The sequence below is a fragment of the Sorex fumeus genome, unplaced genomic scaffold, assembly GCF_029834395.1.
Source record: "Sorex fumeus unplaced genomic scaffold, SorFum_2.1 ptg000081l, whole genome shotgun sequence".
Lineage (NCBI taxonomy): Eukaryota > Metazoa > Chordata > Mammalia > Eulipotyphla > Soricidae > Sorex > Sorex fumeus.
This window is the reverse complement of record NW_026606138.1, coordinates 3,994,485-4,012,912: the sequence shown is the minus strand read 5'-3', so window position 1 is coordinate 4,012,912 and position 18,428 is coordinate 3,994,485. Positions and strand designations below refer to the sequence as shown.

Genomic DNA, 18,428 nt, shown 5'->3' with positions numbered 1-18,428 from the left:
GACAGAGACAGTGACTTCGAGATTGAACAAACTGGAGTTTACATTGTATAAAACCATTATCAATTTATGGTCACAGTATAGTGCTTATTCTCTGTAGATTAGAATTTATTATTGTTACATGATTAAGTAGAAAGATATAGGAAAATAGTTTTAAGTCTTTATTGAATGAGATTTTATACACCCATATTTGTATATATTATAATTGATTGAGCATTTAAATGGTACTAAGTATAATCTCAAAGGTAATTCCTGATCACTTTCATGTAATATATCTCTATTTCTTACTGCAGTATCCTAATAACCAAGTATTTTAATGTTTTGTAAGTCATTTCTATTAACAAAATTGCATGAAGATAACTCTATCTTAATTTTGTTTTATATCGAGTCACCGTGAATTACAAGGTTATTCATGACCGAGTTTCAGGTGTACAATTTTCCAAGACCAATGTCTTCACCAGTGCCCACTTCCTTCCACCAATGTCCTTGTATCCCCAGCTTCCCTTCCACCCTCCTGCCAGCATCTATGGCAGCTACCTTTCCGCCCTCCCCCCCCTTCTTTTAGGAGCTCTGGTTTACAGTATTGTTAGTGATAGTATGATAATCGGGTATCCTGCATATTTCTTTAGTGTTGGCTTTCCTGTCCTGTCCCCACCCCACACCCATCCCCACTGGCAGGCTTCCTACTGAAGACCAGCTCTCCTGTCTTTTGTTTCTATTGCCTTTGTCTGCCTTATTTTTACTTTAGTATCTTGTTGATGTGCAGCATCTAAAACAGTGTCAGCAGGATTTATATATCCGGGTTTTCTACTTAATGTCCACTTGTTATCTGTGTTTGTAACTATAGTTGTTTTAATTAAAAAAAACTTACGGTTTTAATTTGATTTCTCTAATGATTAATAGAAAACATTTTTTTCATAATCATTCTTTTTAATCCCTTTGGGATTTTGACTTGTTCTATAGATTAGAGGGCAGTTGACATACACTCTTACCTGTTCAGCTTTTTTGGTGTTTTTTGGTTTACAGTTACATCACTGCAATATCTGCCTCCCTCTGCACTAATATTTATGTCTTTGTCTCCTTTTTCTCATGAAGATACCAGTCACAGATGTAGGGCCCACCCAAGTGTATATCCTCTTGATTGCATCTGCAAAGATTTTTATTTCCAGTTTGGTTACATAAAGAGGTACAAAGGGTTAGTGATTTCATACATTTTTAGGAGCACAACTCAAACCACTGCATTTATAATTGATGTTTAACCAGTTCATATGGAATTCAAAAATCATGTCACCACATTCTTCCCCTTTTTTCACCTCTGCCTATATTGCAGTTGTTGTACATAGCATTTTGATAGTTCAAATATCCATCAGGAACCCTGGAATTGGATACCTGTCACAGTGTGGAGCCCATGAGCACAGCTGGTAGGATACTCTGAACACTGCTTTCAGAATAGTCCTGAGCTTGCCACATGCCAACCAAAATCAAAAACAGAAACATCAAACATAAAATTCAACTCTTTTGACTGGAAAAAGGAAAAGAGATTTCTAAGAGTTTAAATTTCTATGATGTGTATTTTTCTTTTTATTTTTATCATGTGTATATAACACACTAGCAAAAAGCTGTTCACAATAAAATTTTAATATGCCTGAAATAACCCACCAAATTCCAAATACCCCATCACAGTGGTTAAATTTTGCTTTAAATTATTGTGCTCATTTTATTATTTTTAAAAATCCCCCTTTTTGTTGCTGTTGCTGGGATTACCAGGGATTACTCTCACTTGGTTGTGACACTCTCACACATCCTGGTTGCGGTGCTTGCCAGGGTGAGCTGTGTTCATCACAGCTACACTGCAGGCAAGATTCTTAACGTCTGCTGTTGTGGTTCTCAGCAAGGGATGAGAATCCAAACACACCTGGCTAGGTGGGGAGATTGCACCCTTGCAGTGACAGGGCCTCCAGACAGTAGATCTCCTAGGACATGCTCGGGATCCAACGTGACCCTTACTGAGCTAATAATTTTAAAGAATTCACGAAAAAGGTTTTCACTGAGATTCGTAAACCACATAATTTCAGGTGATCTCTGGCTTTCCACATATTTTTTATAAATAAAATTGCTTTAACTACAGCCATACTCTTAAGTTACTTATCATCTCAAGCTTCTCTTGCACTACATTGTAGACTTGATTAGTTACAACATAGATAGTTTGCCCAGCTAGCCATAAAATATTTACTATCTGGCTGGTCCTTTACAGGAAAAGGTTGCCAACTTGTCTATTTTACATACCCTTCATTATTTTTTGTTTTTCTTCTTTTGTTCCTTCCCCCTTTTAAATTCATGAAATTGTAAATTTTCTCTTATCATTGACATTGTTTTCTTGAAAGAAACTTTTTAAAAAGCAAGTCTGCTCCTAGTAGGTTTTATGATTTTTTTTGTGTGTGTCACACCCAGCAATGCACAAGGATTACTCCTGGCTTTGCACTCAGGAATTACTCCTGGCAGTGCTCCAGGAACCATATGGAATGCTGGGAATCAAACCCAGGTCGGCTGCATGCAAGGCAAACGCCCTATCTGCTGCACTATAGCTCCAGCCCCCTTATGATTTTTTTTAACCTGAAAATGTTTTGGTTTTGGTTTTTGGGTCACACCTGATAGTGATAGGGTGGGAGGCTACCATCTTTGTGCATGAGGTTCCATGTAGTGCCAGGGATTGAATCCAGACCTGCATGCAAAAAAACATGTGCTTAAACAGTTGAGCTATCTCTCTGGCCCCTGAAAGCAAATTTTATCTTTTTTTTTGTTCTCTGTTCTGAGTTGATAATTATTTTCTTGGTACGTTTGGTGAAAGCTGAGTGAAAGCATTCATTTACCCTTTTGAAGTGGTTCATAGACTTTGTAGTTGAAAGTTGTGGTCTTTTCGATACTGATACTGCTTGTCTTCTGATATTTACTTTTTTTTTGCGGGGGGTGGGACACACACACACACACACACACACACACACACACACCTATCTGTGCACAGAATTAAGTCCTGGCTCTGTGCTCAAGGATCATTCCTGGCAGGCTTGGGGGACCATATATGTTTCTTGAATTTAGCCTATGGAAGCTTGGAAGTCAAGCACCCTACCTTCTGCATTGTTACTCCAGTCCACTATATTTACTGTTTTGTTACTTAATTTTGGGTCTAATCTGGTGGTGCTCCAGGGCACTTTACACTTTATACTCCTTGATAGAATCTAGGCCTACTGCATGCAAAATATGTGCATCAGCTCTTTGAGCTATTTCCCTGCCCTTGGCTAATCTTGGGCTTTACTGATAGATTAGAGGGGAAGTAAAAACTTCATTTTATCCTAGTCTCTTTATAAAGTGAGAAAACACATTTTGAAGATAAACAGAGGTAGTAGCTCAAGGGTTGGAACCAGTGGTTTTTGGAGGTCAGCCCAGCATGATCCCCTTGAGCACTGCAGAATGTGGCCCAAAACCTAAATGAGAAAAAAAAAGTGGGCAAACATGCACATTGCAGGAAATGTAGGTGAGACAGAATTTTAACAACATTGTAATTTCTGTATGTCAGATATGCAGAGAGAATTACTTGCTTCCTATATGAGTACATTGAAAATACTAGCTTGGCATGCTGATGCAAACATACACATCTCAGGTTGAGGTGCAGCTGAATTTCCATCTGACTTGTTTTAATGCTGTATAATTGTTTCAAGATCTCTGGTAAATTTATATTTGAAATAACTTAGTCTTTAAAAAGAAAATGCAAATAACCCTTATAAATGGAAAACTGCTCTTGTTACCTTACACATGATAAAATGGAAGTTGACTGTTGTGCAGTATAGCAAATGCTACATTTTTGTCTGTATTGCCTGAAAATTTTGAATTGTAGAATTTTGTCAGTATTTTTTAATTCATTAAGAGTGAAAACATTTATGAGCTAAAGTTATATTTTGGTCTTTCCGTTTTGTTAGTACTGTGCTATTTACTGAAATTTGGACTAAAAAGACTCACATATCTACTTTGACTCTACTTTGTTACTCTAATTTTTTTTTTTTTTTTTGCGTTTTGGGTCACACTTGGTGATGCACAGGGGTTGCTCTTGGCTCTTCACTCAGGAATTACTCCTGGCAGTGCTCAGGGGACCATATGGGATGCTGGGAATTGAACATGGGTTGGCCGCGTGCAAGGCAAACACCCTACCCGCTGTGCTCTCTCTCCAGCCCCATTACTCTAATTTCTAATCTGGATACTCTTGCCAAGTTCTTAGAGGATTTTTCTAAGTCTTTACCTTTAACCCACCCTTACATGGATATTTGTTCTTATGAACTCTTATATACAGAAGTATATTTGTAATCTCTATCTTTATATCAAACCTTCACTCAAATGACATGCTTTTTTTGTTTCTTTGGAACCACACCTAGCTGTGCTCAGGGCTTACTCCTGGCTCTTAGGGATAACTCCTGGTGGTACTTATGGGACTGTCTGTAGTGACAGGGATTGAACTTGGGTGGCACATGCAAGGTTCTCCTCACTCTACTCTATTCTCTGCCCCCAGAATAGCCCTTTAAATAAGCGTTTTGGAACTTTTTCCTAACTACCCATCCCCACCCACCCTCCTTTTTTTAAATTGAATCACGGTGAGATACAGTTACAAGCTTTCATATTTGAGTTTCAATCATACAATGATCAAACACCCGTCCCTCCACCAGTGCACATTCTCCACCACCAATGTCCCCGACATACTCCTCCTTTCCAGTCTTCCCCCTGCCTCCATGGCAGACAATTTCCCCCATACTCTCTCTACTTTGGGGCATTATGATCTCCAGTACAGATACTGAGAGGTTATCATGTTTGGTTCTTTATCTACTTTCAGCACACATCTCCTATCCTGAACGATTCCTCCAACCATCATTGACTTAGTGACTTAGTGATCTCTTCTTTATTCCAGCTGCCTTCTCCCCCAGAGCTCATGAGACAGGCTTCCAACTCTGGGGCAATATTTTTGGCCCTTGTGTCTACTGCCCTTGGGTGTCTGTCTCATATTATGTTATTTCATATTCCACAAATGAGTGCAGTCCTTCTATCTGTCCCTCTCTTTCTGACTCTTTTCACTTAGCAGGATACTCTCCATGTCCATCTACTTATAAGCAAATTTCATGACTTCATCTCTCCTAACAGCTGCATAGTATTTCATTGTGTAGATGTACCAAAGTTTCCCAGTCGTCTGTTCTTGGGCACTCGGGTTGTTTCCAGATTCTGGCTATTGTGGACAGTAATGCAATGAACAAATAGGTACAGATGTTATTTCTACTGTGCTTTTTTGCACCCTCAGGATATATTTCCATAAGTGGGATTGTGGGGTCATATGGAAGCTCAATTTCTAGTTTTTGAAGAAATGTCCATATTGTTTTTCAGAAAGGCTGGGCCAGTGGGCATTCCCACCAACAGTGAAAGAGCGTCCCTTTTTCTCCACATCCACACCAGCACTGATTGCTTTGTTCGTTTGGATGCCTCACCCCTTCTGACCTTGTTTCTTTCCTTATTCCTCCCTGTCCTTATGGTTGGACTCCTAGTCTCATATTACGTCTCATATATGTGAGTTTTACTTGTGGCTTCTTTGGAATAGTTTTGGGATCCATAGGCCCATGTGGCCTTTGGCTTTATTTGAAAAAGTACTAGAGAGAACTATGGTTTCTTTTGTATTTTTCTTTCCCATTGGGTTAATTATGTACCTAATAAGAAGTACTTGGGTTTTTTTGCTCTAGTGTTTTATGTGATTTTTAGTTCAGTGTGAACAAAGATAATGAAATAAAGACAATTACAAGATTGAAAATAAAGTAAGGTGAATGCTTTGGATAGACTTTATTAAAGATGCATAAAAAATTACTAAAGGGGTCAGAGACATAGTTATAAGAGGTATTTCTTATCTTGTGACTGACTCTGGCTTGGTACCTGGCACTATGTGTAGTTCCCCAACTCCCTTCAACAGTGAAACTTGCATGCAAGCCAGCACTGGGACTTTAGAGGTAGTTGGGTGTCCCCCCCAAAAAAAATTACTAAAGGATTAATTTTTTTAATTAATCCTTTAGTAATTTTTTTTAGATAAATGTTATGTTTTAGAAGGATTTTGTTTCAATAGAAAATTTTTTCAGAATCTATCTAGAGAGATTGGCAGTTTTTGTTTGGGTTGAATACATAAAAATCATTAACACTAGGGCCAAATTGTTTTGTCTTTCTCCACCATTGTTGTGTCAGCATCACCTGAAGCTAGTTCTCATTGTGTTTATGGTATGCCTATAGTTAATAGATGTGATTATCTCTACTAAAATCCTATCAGATTTCCCCTTATGTCTATTTCACTGACCAAAACTGGTTCTTCTGCCCTTACTGATAAGGAAGCAGCTTTATTTGACTAATCATTTCGCTTAAATAAGATGGGAAAGCCTAGACATCTGAAAAGCAATCACAGTTACTAGAATTGTTAGGTAATCAAAATGAATAGGAATGTCTGCTGTCCTAAGACCATGATTGGAAAGCTAGAGAACATTTATAAAAAATAAAATTCTATGATTTTTTTAATCTCATTAAGACTTTGTTCAAGTTTTAAAAAAGTTTTTTTTATGGTTTGTGGACCACATCCAGCGATGCTCAGGGATTAGTCGTGACTCTGCACTTTAGAATTACTGTTGTGGGTGCTGGGAGGGCGGAGGTCAACATATGGGGTGCAGGGATCAAACTCAGGCCACCCATGTACAAGATAAGTACCCTACCTGCTATATTATCTCTCCTACCCTCTTTAACCTCACATTAATATTTTTTTAAGCATGTAGATGGAGTGGACCAGGAATTTTGTAGCAGCCAACCTTTACAATCAACGTGATTATCATTATAGTTTTTCCATAGATAAAATGTTTCTCTTGCAGTCCTTTCAAGGAAAAAACATATAGTATATATTTTTTGTCTTATTTATTCACTGAACTGTACCTATCTATTGTGTGACTCTTTTTGACACTGAAGATAATAGTACTTGGCCTAATACTTGTACTGAAGTTAATGAGTCTAGTAGATGAATTGTGTAAATAGAGCTAAGGATGGAGGCAGATAACAAGATTTAGTTAGGGAGTGTTCAGGAGCAGCTTCTGGAAAGAGATCATTAAACAGAGATGTTAATGTCAAGAAACTGCCTCTCATTAGACAATTTGGTTTTGGGGGAAGATTATTGTAAAATTAGTAAATGTATGTGGAGAGACTAAGTTGAGGACTGACATGGAAAGTTTCAGTCATAAGAAAAGCCAGGATAGTATGGCTAGAATTTACTAGGGAAAGTGTGTGTGTGTGTGTGTCTGTCTGTCTGTCTGTCTGTGTGTCTGTGTCTCTGTGTATACATACATACACAGACTAACTTTTTCTTTTCTTAATTTTCGTTTTGAATCACAATGAGATACAGCTGCAAAGCATTCATGTTTGAGTTTTGGTTATACAATGAACGGACACCCATCCCTCCACCAGTGGACACTTTCTACCACCTATGTCCCCAGTATCCTAAGCCCCAGCCTTCTCTCTGCCTCCATGATAGACAACCCCCCCGCCCCCTGCCCATACTGTCTCTCTACTTTTGGGCATTATATTATGGTTTGCAGTATAGATATTGAAAGGCTATTACATTTGGTCCTTTAGTTTAAGTGCACATCTCCCACCCAGAACTATCCCTCCAACCATCATTGGCTTAGTAATCCTTTTCTCTGTTTCAACTGCCTTCTCCCCCCAGCTCATGAGGCAGACTGCCAACCATGTTGCAATGTTCCTGGCCCTGTCTGTACTGTCCTTGGGTGTTAATCTCATATAGCACAGCTGGTAGGGCATTTGCCTTCCACGTGGCCGACCCGGGTTCAATTCCTCTGTCCCTCTCAGAGAGCCCGGCAAGCTACTGAGAGTATCCTGCCCACATGGCAAAGCTTGGCAAGCTCCCCGTGATGTATTCGATATGCTAAAAACAGTAATAAGTCTCACAGTGGAGACGTTACTGGTGCCTGCTCGAGCAAATCAATGAACAACGGGACGCCAGTGCTACAGTGCTATATTCCACAAATAAGTGCAGTTATTCTATGTCTGTCCCTCTCTTCTGCCTCATTTCACTTAGCATGATACTCTCCTTGTCCATCCACTTATAAGCAAATTTCATGACTTTATCTTTCCTAGCCACTGCATAGTATTCCTAACCACTGTGTAGATGTACCATAGTTTCTTTAACCGACTAACTTTTCTTAATCATCATTATCACCATTACTTTGTCTTTACCCTCAGTGCTATTGCCTTTTTCTTGCTTCATTGTACGCCTCAACTTTAATTAAATGGTTTTCTGCCCACATTTTTCCTGTTTCTGCAGCTGCATGTGAAGAACATACCCTAGCAACTTGGAGCAATTTTATTATATTTCTTCTGATCTCATCTCTCCCATTCTCTTAGACTATGTTACACCTTCACCTCTCTCATCAGATATTTTAGCAGCTCTTTTTTCATTCTCTATGCTTATTGTTGTGTTTCTTCTTTTACTGGTAAAGTAGAAAATAGAAATAACCAGGACTTCCTTCAGTGCTTATCAAGGTTTTAGATTTATCTGCTTAAAGTACCTGTTCTTTGTTGTTACCTTCTGTATTTCTCTTGATAGGTTTAAGAGAACCCATATAAGTCCAGTTTCCTTTCTATCTGGTAGGGGTGGGCCACACTCAGCTGTGCTCAGGATCACTTCTGGTGGGGCTCAGGGGACCATATGTGGTGCTGGGGATTGAACCACCATGTGCAAGGCAAGTGCCTAATGTACTATTACTATAATGTTATAATGTACTATTGCTCTGCCCCCAAGGCTGATTTCTCTTACAGATTTTATCTATATCTATTCAGCATCATCACTCTGGTACCCCCCACCTCCGATCTTGTGTTACCATCTTGCACTTCTAAGTCATGTTTTCTTTTCTCTTTTTTTTTTTTTTTGCATTTCTGTATTTTTTTCTATCATGATCTCACAGGGTATGTTTTTTTTTTCTTTTCCTTTTTTTTCCCCCTTTATTTTATTTTATTTTTTTTAAAGTTGTAGATTTACAATTTTTTGTGCTTTGGTTTCAATTATACAATGATCAGATACCCATCCCTCCACCAGTGCCCATTTTCCACCACCATGGATAATATCCCTCCCACCCCCATCCCCCCTGTCTCTGTGGCAGGGCAATCCCCTGTGTTCTCTCTCTCCTTTTGGGTGTTGTGGTCTGCAAAAGAGGCATTGAGTGGCAAACATGTTCAGTCCATAGTCTACTTTCGACATGCATCTCCCCTCCTGGGAGGATCCTCCAAACACCCTTTATTTGGTGCTCCCTTCTCTATCTGAACTGCCCTTTCCTCTAGGATACCCGGCTGGCCTCTAAGTTATGGAGTAATCCTCCTGGTGCTGATCTCAGCTATTCTTGGGTATTAATCTCATACTTTGTTACTTTATATCCCCCAGATGAATGCAGTCTTTCTATGTCTATCCCTCTCTTTCTGACTCATTTCGCTTAGCATGATACTTTCCATATTGTACCACTTGTATGTAAATTTCATAAGTCATGTTTTCTTAACTGACTAGACTTGTTTCCTTTTTTTCTTTCAATGATTTGTTGTCTATTTCTTCCCCCACTTTAATCAAAATTGGGGGAAAAAATTCCTCTAGTCCCAATTAACTACTGTCTTTTAAATCCAAATCATTCCAGTCTTTAAAAAAGTCAAGAGTATTTGAAAGAATTTGTAACTTCCTTTGAATTCACTTGTTTTGCCACAGACCCTTGATTTTCATCTTCCTCACTGGCTACTTTTCTGTGTTCTTTACTTCTTAATCTAACCTTTCTGACCTTTAGATGACAAATGCTTTTGCAGCTTAGACAAAATTATGTAGGTGGTTTTGGAGAAAAAAATAGAGAAAGACCAATCAGGCAAGAGTTTGTCTTATACTTGATTGGTGATATTTAGATGGAAGAAGTGAGCTTTTGAGAAAATTTTGAAACTCCTTAAGCAGCTGTACTCGCTTTGTTTTTATTTCTATAACCAATTGATTCTGCTGCTTTTGAGGGAAGGGGCTGTGCGTGTTGGACCACATCCCAGCTCTGTTCTCAGGGCTCCCTCCTAGTAGGGTTTGGGGGACCATATAGATGTTGGGGATTGAACTAGGTTGGCCACATGCAAGGCAAATTCCCTGCCTACTAGACTTTTTCTGCCGCCTTGATTTGGCTACTTTTTAAGCAGAGCCATTTAGCTCTTTGTCTTGCTATGCAGTGCCTGTTTTTTTTCTTTGTTTAGATATTCAGGCTGTGTGTACACTCAACTGTGGGAACTTTACTTTCTGATCAGGGTCTTTCTAAGCTTTGACTCTTCAGCTCATTAATTAGTTGATAGTTGGAATGGTTTCATGAAAATTTAGTATTCCCTCCCCTCCCCTCCCCTCCCCTCCCCTCCCCTCCCCTCCCCTCCCCTCCCCTCTCCCCTCCATTTATCTCTTCTTTTCTCCTCTTTTCTCCCCCATCCCACACACATGCACACTATATGGTTTCTTACCTTCTCCCTGCACAAACACATACACACATATATGACCTTCAAACAGTGTGGCTTATGTGTGTGTGGGAGGGGGGTGTCATTTATGGATTTAGCCAGTCCTTGGCGTGGAACACACTAATACAGAAGGCTGCTTAAAGGGACATGAGCATACCATGATTTAAGCATGAGATTGGTAATGACTTAACTATCTGCAGATATCAAGGGATGATAGTTCAACCCCTATTCTTGGATTTTGAACAATTGGGCCTGGGATCACTATCCCTATTCTTCCCAACTTGTTCAAAAGGTATGTGTGTATGTGTGTGTGTGTGTGGGGGGGGGGGGTTGGGGTAAGTATAATTTTATATGAAAGGAAATATCGTGACTTGGATGGAATTCAAATCAGGTAAATATGAGCTCAAATTCTGACTGTATTCTAACTTTTCCAATTTTCTCTTTTTTCATAGATCTCATTATTAAAAAGGATAGTAATGTAGATATTATATAATTATTTTGAGGATTGAAAATTTTTTATAGGTATTTAGTGTACTGTACCAGTACACATTCTGGGAAGAAATAATTAAGATTATAGACCTACTTTTAAGCCTAAGTAATGTAGCATATATTAGAACTTTAATTACAAATGTCTGTCTGCCTACCTGCTTCCTCCTTCCTTTCCTTCCTTACTCTTGGACCACACCTGGCAATACACAAGGTCTATTCCTGGCTCTGCACTCAGGAATTATCTATGATGGTGCTAGGGGAACCATATGGGATGCCAGGGATTGAACCTGGGTCTGCCACATGCAACACAAATTCCCTCACACTGTAATATTGCTCTGGTCCCACTTTAATTATAAACCTCCTGTCTTGCGTGTGGCATGCCAGGGTTTGATTCCCAGCATCATGTATGGTCCCCCGAGCCTTGAAAGAAGTGACTTTTGAGCACTGTTAAGTGTGGCTGAAGAACAAAAACCTCATGAATTTTTCTAATCTGTGTTTTGTTGATGCTTGATGCTTGCATCTACTTTTTATTCTTAACCTGCTTCCGAACTTTGAGTGTTCGTGTTTCGACCGAAGAAATTTTGGACTTTCAGGAAGGAATACTGTGTGGTATCCCTTGTAGAATCTAAAGAAGGTAAATTTAAAAACAAGGAATAGTTATTAATTTCAGGGACTGGGGGCAGGTTGGGAAATGAAAGAATGGGGTAAGGTAGGGAAATGGGGGGGTGGGGAATAACTTGAACCAAAAAAAGCATTTAAAATTTTTTTATTTTTAAATTTTTTTGTTTTATTTTCAGGGGGAGGGGTTGTCATACTGGCAGTGCTCAGGGGTTACTCCTGGCTCTATAAAGCATATACTCTGCCCCTTTTGAGCTAGCTCCCTAAATTTCACTTTCCCAGTAACACTTTAACTCGGGCAGTCCTTACTTTGGCTGTACATGAGTATTAACTGAATCAATTTAAAATACACCTGATAACCAAGAGATATCACTGATTTTTTATATTTTGTGGTTTATTACTTTGCTTTGTTTTGGGGCCACATCTGGCAATGTTAAAGGGTTCGTCCTGATCAAGTACAAGAAATGTGTACTTGATCAGGACATACAGACAAGCAAGCAAAACACTTACTGATAATCATAAAGAAATTTATCTTGAAACAAATTTTAAAGTATCCCAGGGTCCTATGGGGCGCTGTATCGCCCCCAGTTGAGAAAGCTGATTTTGACCTTCTAGCTTACACTGCCAAATGTGACCCCATATGGTGTTAAATAGCAGAATGGGAGATGAGTAGGGAAAAAAAACTTTAAAATTTGTTTCAAGATAAATTTCTTTATGATTATCAGTAAGTGTTTTGCTTGCTTGTCTGTATGTCCTGATCAAGTACACATTTCTCAGTCAAAATTGTTACAAATGGGGAAAATTCAAGAATCCCTGCTCTTGACACTATTTGAGTGGTTTGCAGAGTATTCTGGTCACTTTTTCCTGCTTTTTTTCTTCCCTTACAGCTACTCTAAGATTTCTATCACATTTCCCTCAGCAATTTCACTTTGAAATACTACAATGAAGTATTGTTTTGTTCTCCTGAAGGGCTTATATCTAAGTTTACAGTTCTCATCAAATTTAGGGGGAAAATTGGTCATTGTTTTCTGTCCTTCCCTCTTTCCTAGGATATTTAATTGTTAGCGGTTTGGTACTGCCCGTGGTTTATTGTCTGGTTTGATTATTTCCATACTTCATTGTCCTCTGTTCATGTTTTTGCTAGACGTTTTTCTCACTGTGTTTGATTTTGGCTTTTTTCTGTCTTCCAGGGTGGGTTGGTTGGTTGGTTGGTTGGTTTTTTAATGTAGTCTGCCTAAAGTCCTATTCTTTGTAAATTTAATTATAGGTACCAAATTCTTATGTCTAGGAGACCAGTTTGAGCCTTTGAAAAGTCTTTGTTTTGGGGCTGGAGAGATAGTATAGGCATTAAGGTGCCTGCCTTTCACACACTGACTCCAGTTCAATCCCTAGTACTACATGTGTTCCACCAAGCACCTTCAGAGCCAGGGTTAAATCTTGAGCACATACAGATATGACCCCAAACTACTCCACATGCCCCAGTCTTTGAATTTTTAATAATATAGGAAGATTAAAAAATTGTGTTATGTAAATCTCTTATGCCCATCATATATCTTCCTTCAGCGTTGTCATCTTGACTGTAGTGGATTATTAGTATTGTTAAGTAGGCTACAAATCTAATTTCTTCTGTTTGTGTATGTGTATTTACATTTCTTATGTCTGTCATTTTTTGGTATTTTTTGTGTATAATTATATAATCACCACCACAAACAGGTGCAATAGATGCAAAATTTTCTGTCATCTAAAGGGAAATTTTGATACTTGCACATTCAGTTTTCATAAAGGTTTGGAAAGCATTTACAATACCCGTTTTAACTTTGTCTACTTATTTGTATCATCTGTATCTTTTTTGGGTTTATCTCCATTTACTATATTTTACCTTATGGGTTATATTTTATGTGCTTAGAAACCATTCTAAGTTTTTTGGTGGGATGAAAATATTTAATTTTACATTATGTAATGCTGGGCTTTGTTTTATGGCGGTTATGTTCAAGTTATACTTGTTTATTTTATTACTACTACTAGTACTACTACTACTACTACTACTACTGTTATTTTGCTTTTGGGCAACACCCAGCTGTGCTCGGTCTTACTCCTGGCTATATACTCATGGATCACTCCTGGAGGTGCTGGGGGGGGGGGGGGGTCAGTCCTAGGTTGGCTGCAAGGCACATCCCTACCCAACTCTACTATTGCTCCAGCCCCCTATACTTAAGTTTAAAGGTACAGTTAGTAGATTGATTTCATCCTTTGGAGTCTTCATTTTAAATTTTGTTACTGTGATTCCAGAGCATCGTTTAATTAAAAGAACTATGGTTTTATTACCTCTAAGTGTTTCATGTTTTCGGGGGTCTTTTTACTCCTGTTGGTTGGGGATGTGAGCTCTTGAGATTGTTCTGATTATTTTTATTCCTCACAAAATCTTCTCCAGACTCACATTTTTTTCCTACTTGTATTCGTGATCTTTACTCGCTTTTAAACCTTGAAAACAGAATCTCTCCAGATCTTTAAAAATGTTTGCTTCCACAGCTTCCTTCTATATATTTATCTTGCAAATTCTAGCTGCCCCGGTATGTCTCTCCTAACTGAATTCTTTCCCTTAACTCAGAGAGACTTTGGGACTCCGTGGGTTTCACTCTTACCTCTTACCCTTCAATCTCCTCCTTGTTTCAGCTTCCTACCTTTCTCTACAGGGACTAGTCTAATCATGATTTCTCAGATGATGTTAGGTGTCTGAGAATTTATTTCATATAACTGGTCTGGTTTCTGGTTCAGACTCTGTGTGTGTTTTATAAATATAGCCATTTTCTGTTTTGTTGTACTAGTTCTTTACATGTACTTTGTCTCATATATACTCATTTTCTCTTTGGATTACAATCCTTCAATACAATACAATCAACCATATAACATAATAATGGGAAATGTTTGCTCTTCATAATTGTCACTGTCACTGTCCTCCCGTTGTTCATCAATTTGCTTGAGCGGGCCCAGTAACATCTCCATTGGAGACTTTGTTGTTACTGTGTTTTGGCATATCGAATACGTCACGGGGAGCTTGCCAGGCTCTGCCCTGCGGGCGAGATACTCTCGGTAGCTTGCCGGGCTCTTCGAGAGGGGCAGAGGAATCAAACTCTGATCGGCCATGTTGGCTGCGTGCAAGGCAAACGCCCTACCGCTGTGCTGGAGCGATAGCACAGCGGTAGGGCGTTTGCCTTGCATGCAGCCAGCCCAGCTGAGCTCTTCATAATTAGTCAGAAGGAAATATGGTTCTTTCAGTTTTAATAAAATTCATTTAGTATTTTTAAAGAACTGGATCTTTTCATCTGTCAATGGAAATTTTATGATAATTCCTTGTTTGAAATTAGAGTATACATTTAGTGATTAGCGATTATAGATAGTTTGATAGGAACATTTACTTGATAAGTGTACTACTTCATGGGAATAAAAATTTTACTGAAAGGTAAAAGACATTCATTTTGAAAATGTCTGTTTACAAATTTTTAGTACAACTTTTGAAAAATTGAAGTATTTTTTACTTCCAGGGTCAATAGGTAAAATAGCAGAAATCCAAAACCAACATTTAATTCTTGAACCCAGCTGTAGAAAGCAAATCACTTCACAATGCTTTTTCAGCATGTCTGATTTGGGGGGGGGTAAACTCTAAATAATAGTGGTGAATCTTTTATTGAAACATTGAATCTAATCAAAGCAGATAGAGTGTTAACTAGAATTCATCTGCCTCACAGGGACTGGGAGGGGTGGGGGTGGGGTTTTATTGGGGTTCTTCATGGTTAAAAATAAGTATTGGTAAAGGGAAATGTGTTTGATATTTGCATGACTGAGACCTAAACCTGAAAGCTTTGTAACCTTTCCCACAGTGATTCAATAAATAAATAAATAAATAAATAAATAACACTTATAAAAAAAAAGAAAAATTGAAGTATTTTTTGTACCAGAGGGGTTCATTGCCTATGCAATTTGAAATTGCCTTTGCTTAGGTTAAAGATAAAAGGACATTCATTTTTTTCCTATTGTTTTAAATTCTATTAGGATGTATATAAATAGAGGATTGAACGACAGAAATATCAAAAAATTGACATTTGTTGCTATTCACCTGACTTAAAGATAATAGAATATTGAGCTAGGTCTTCCAAAAATATACATATGATGTATCTTATATTGTATCTCCTTATGGCATAATAGACTTCATAAATTGAATAAGAGTAATATAAATAAACACTCAGAAGAGGACTTTGAAATTAAATACTGGATCTATGTTATTTGAATCTAAGAGTAATAGAACATGTAAAAAGAAAAGAACAGTGTCATTTGAGGGTTCAACTTTTTTGTTCATTCTGTTTCTTCCCATTGTAGTTCTCTTCCTTGTGTGTGTGTTGTGGTAAAAAATTTTAATCAGAGAGACTAAATAGAAATGGGAGGAAAAGGGTTAAAAATTTTTTTTAATTGTAATGTAAAAATTGTAAAAACTGTAATATAGTTTACAACAGTGTTGATTTTTGTGGGAGGAAAGTGGTGCGTGTGGGTGTGTGTTTGTGTTAAAATTATTGTAGTTCAGGTAACACAGTTTACAGTAATATTAACTATTTGACTTTGTTGTACAAAGTCATAGCACCTTCATACCACACCAAAGTGCCCAAGACTTTGTATCATTGTTCTTTATATTTAAAAATCTATGTCAGTATAGCCTCCCTAAATGCTGAGACAACTATTAGCTAGATATAAAAGGTTTTCGTTTCTGTTTTCTTTTTAATGTATCGTTGGATATTTTTGCTATTGTTCCTGTGTATGTTACCTGTTAGTAATTTTGATGGCTTTTGGATAATTCCACTCTAGAGGGAGAACTGGTGGGCGGTCCTTCCTGTGACACGACCCTTGAGTGACAGTTCTATTTGATTGCCTCCAGTACTGTGAGGAAAGGACACGACTCTATGGTGAGGACTGATGGACATACATTATCTGAGAAAAGAAACTACCAGGTAAGAGTCTTATTTTTTTCCCTGCTTTTATTCTCTATTGGTCATATAATTGCATTTAACTGTTTAATATTTTTAACTGGAAGGTTGAAATATCAGCATAATATTTGTGTGTATGTATATATACATAACATATAGATACATATACATAGTATGAAACTTGAGGACTCATTTCAGAGCTAGTCTTAGACCATATTTAGTACTGTAGAGCACTGCAGAAATGTGGGCAAAATGGGGAAGAAAAAAAATGGAAAATCCAGATTTCTGAATTCTTGTTTCCTCATGTATCAGGTTGATTGGAAATCTTCATTCCCTGTGCTAGAGGTGTAGAGGTGCTGAAACAGTGAAAGTATGAAATTTCTCTTTCTAATTTTTTTTAAAAGATGCACTTTAAGATAATGTTAAATAGTGATTCTTAAAATAGTGATCCGTTATCAGATTACGTAGTAAATCAGAATACAGAATAGTTCAGAACTAAAGTAGTAATGAACTGTAAGGGGTTCTGCACAGATCTGTCTCCAGCCTCCCCCTCTCCCCCTTCTGTTCACTAGTTCCATTTTCTCTAGTGTGTGAAGACAGTTTGATAACAGCAGCTTTGGTTAAATAACCACTTGTGTATTAATCACATTTTATTCCAGTTTATCTTATTCTACCGCACATACACCCCCAATTGGAAAAGTGACCAATGGAGAGATCTGTAAATAGATTTTCGTGATGCACTAGTAAAGAGTCATTGATTATAAAATTTAAAGTCTGGCTAGGGTACTGCCCTTATACATGTATGTATATTTAATTTAGCCCTTCTAGAGTTTCACCTGACTTTATGCCTGAAATTTCTAATTAGATATTTATGATTTGAATAAACCAAAATAAACTATGCCTCTGCTGAATTAATTTTCCTTGTAACTTTTTTAGTTATGAGTTGTTCTGAGACTTGATCAACTTGGTTTTCGTTAAATACACTTGGCTATAGCTCCATGTGCCTTGCCACCACTTCCAACTACCTTGACTTAAAAGGATCTTAATTTACCATATCACTTGCACTATTACATCTTTTTTTAGGTTTTGCTAAATTCATTTAAGGATATTGTTCTAGGTTATGTGGTTTAATAATAATTCTGTTCCTAAAGTATTTGATTTAGCACTTTTGTATGCTTATATTGTATAGTAAATTTACTTCCTGGAGTTAAAAATTCCAAAATTTACAGCTAAGAATGTAATAAAATGAGACTACTGTATATTAAAAAAAATTCTAATTCCTGTCTGTTCCAAGTTATTGTTTCAGTTATATTAATTCAAGTTTTTGAACTTAGCTGAACAATGCTTTCTAGGTTAGGTTTTTTTTTGTTAGAAATATTTTCTGTTTTGTTCTTAGTGACATTTAATGCCAATTGAAATACCCATGGAAGCAATCTCCTTTGTAAAATAATTTAAAGCCTCTTTTGAAAAATACACATACTAGAAATATAATTTCTAATGCTATGATAACTATATTAAAATTATCTAGGAAGCTTAACTGAGAATTTGAATATACATAGTTTGTATTATATAGATATGGTTCAGAGTTTGAATATACTGAGATAATTCTTATTTTTAAAAATTCCATTGGAGAAATTTTATTTTCTTATTTTCATTGATAAAAATATCTTTGGGGACCAGAGTGGTAGTACAGCGGGTAGGTTGAGTTTAGCGGGTAGGGCATTTGCCTTGCATGCAGCCTGCCTGGCAATCCCTGGCTTTCTGTTGTAGTCT

The 18,428-nt window shown here is 37.5% G+C and overlaps 1 protein-coding gene across 8 annotated transcripts in view; it reads left to right on the top strand.

Moving 5' to 3' along the window:
- CNOT2 (CCR4-NOT transcription complex subunit 2) overlaps window positions 1-18,428 on the top strand; it is a 119,184-nt gene that overhangs the window by 19,557 nt on the left and 81,199 nt on the right. For 4 of the 8 annotated variants that reach the window (XM_056130665.1, XM_056130664.1, XM_056130671.1 and 1 more), the window contains exon 2: window positions 16,607-16,679. The exons of 1 other annotated variant lie outside the window; for it this stretch is intronic. In XM_056130665.1, the coding sequence (XP_055986640.1) occupies window positions 16,607-16,679 (73 nt within the window). Of the gene's footprint in view, window positions 1-16,536; window positions 16,680-18,428 lie in introns of those variants that run through there. 3 more of the 8 variants (XM_056130670.1, XM_056130666.1, XM_056130667.1) reach the window with 2 other exon arrangements.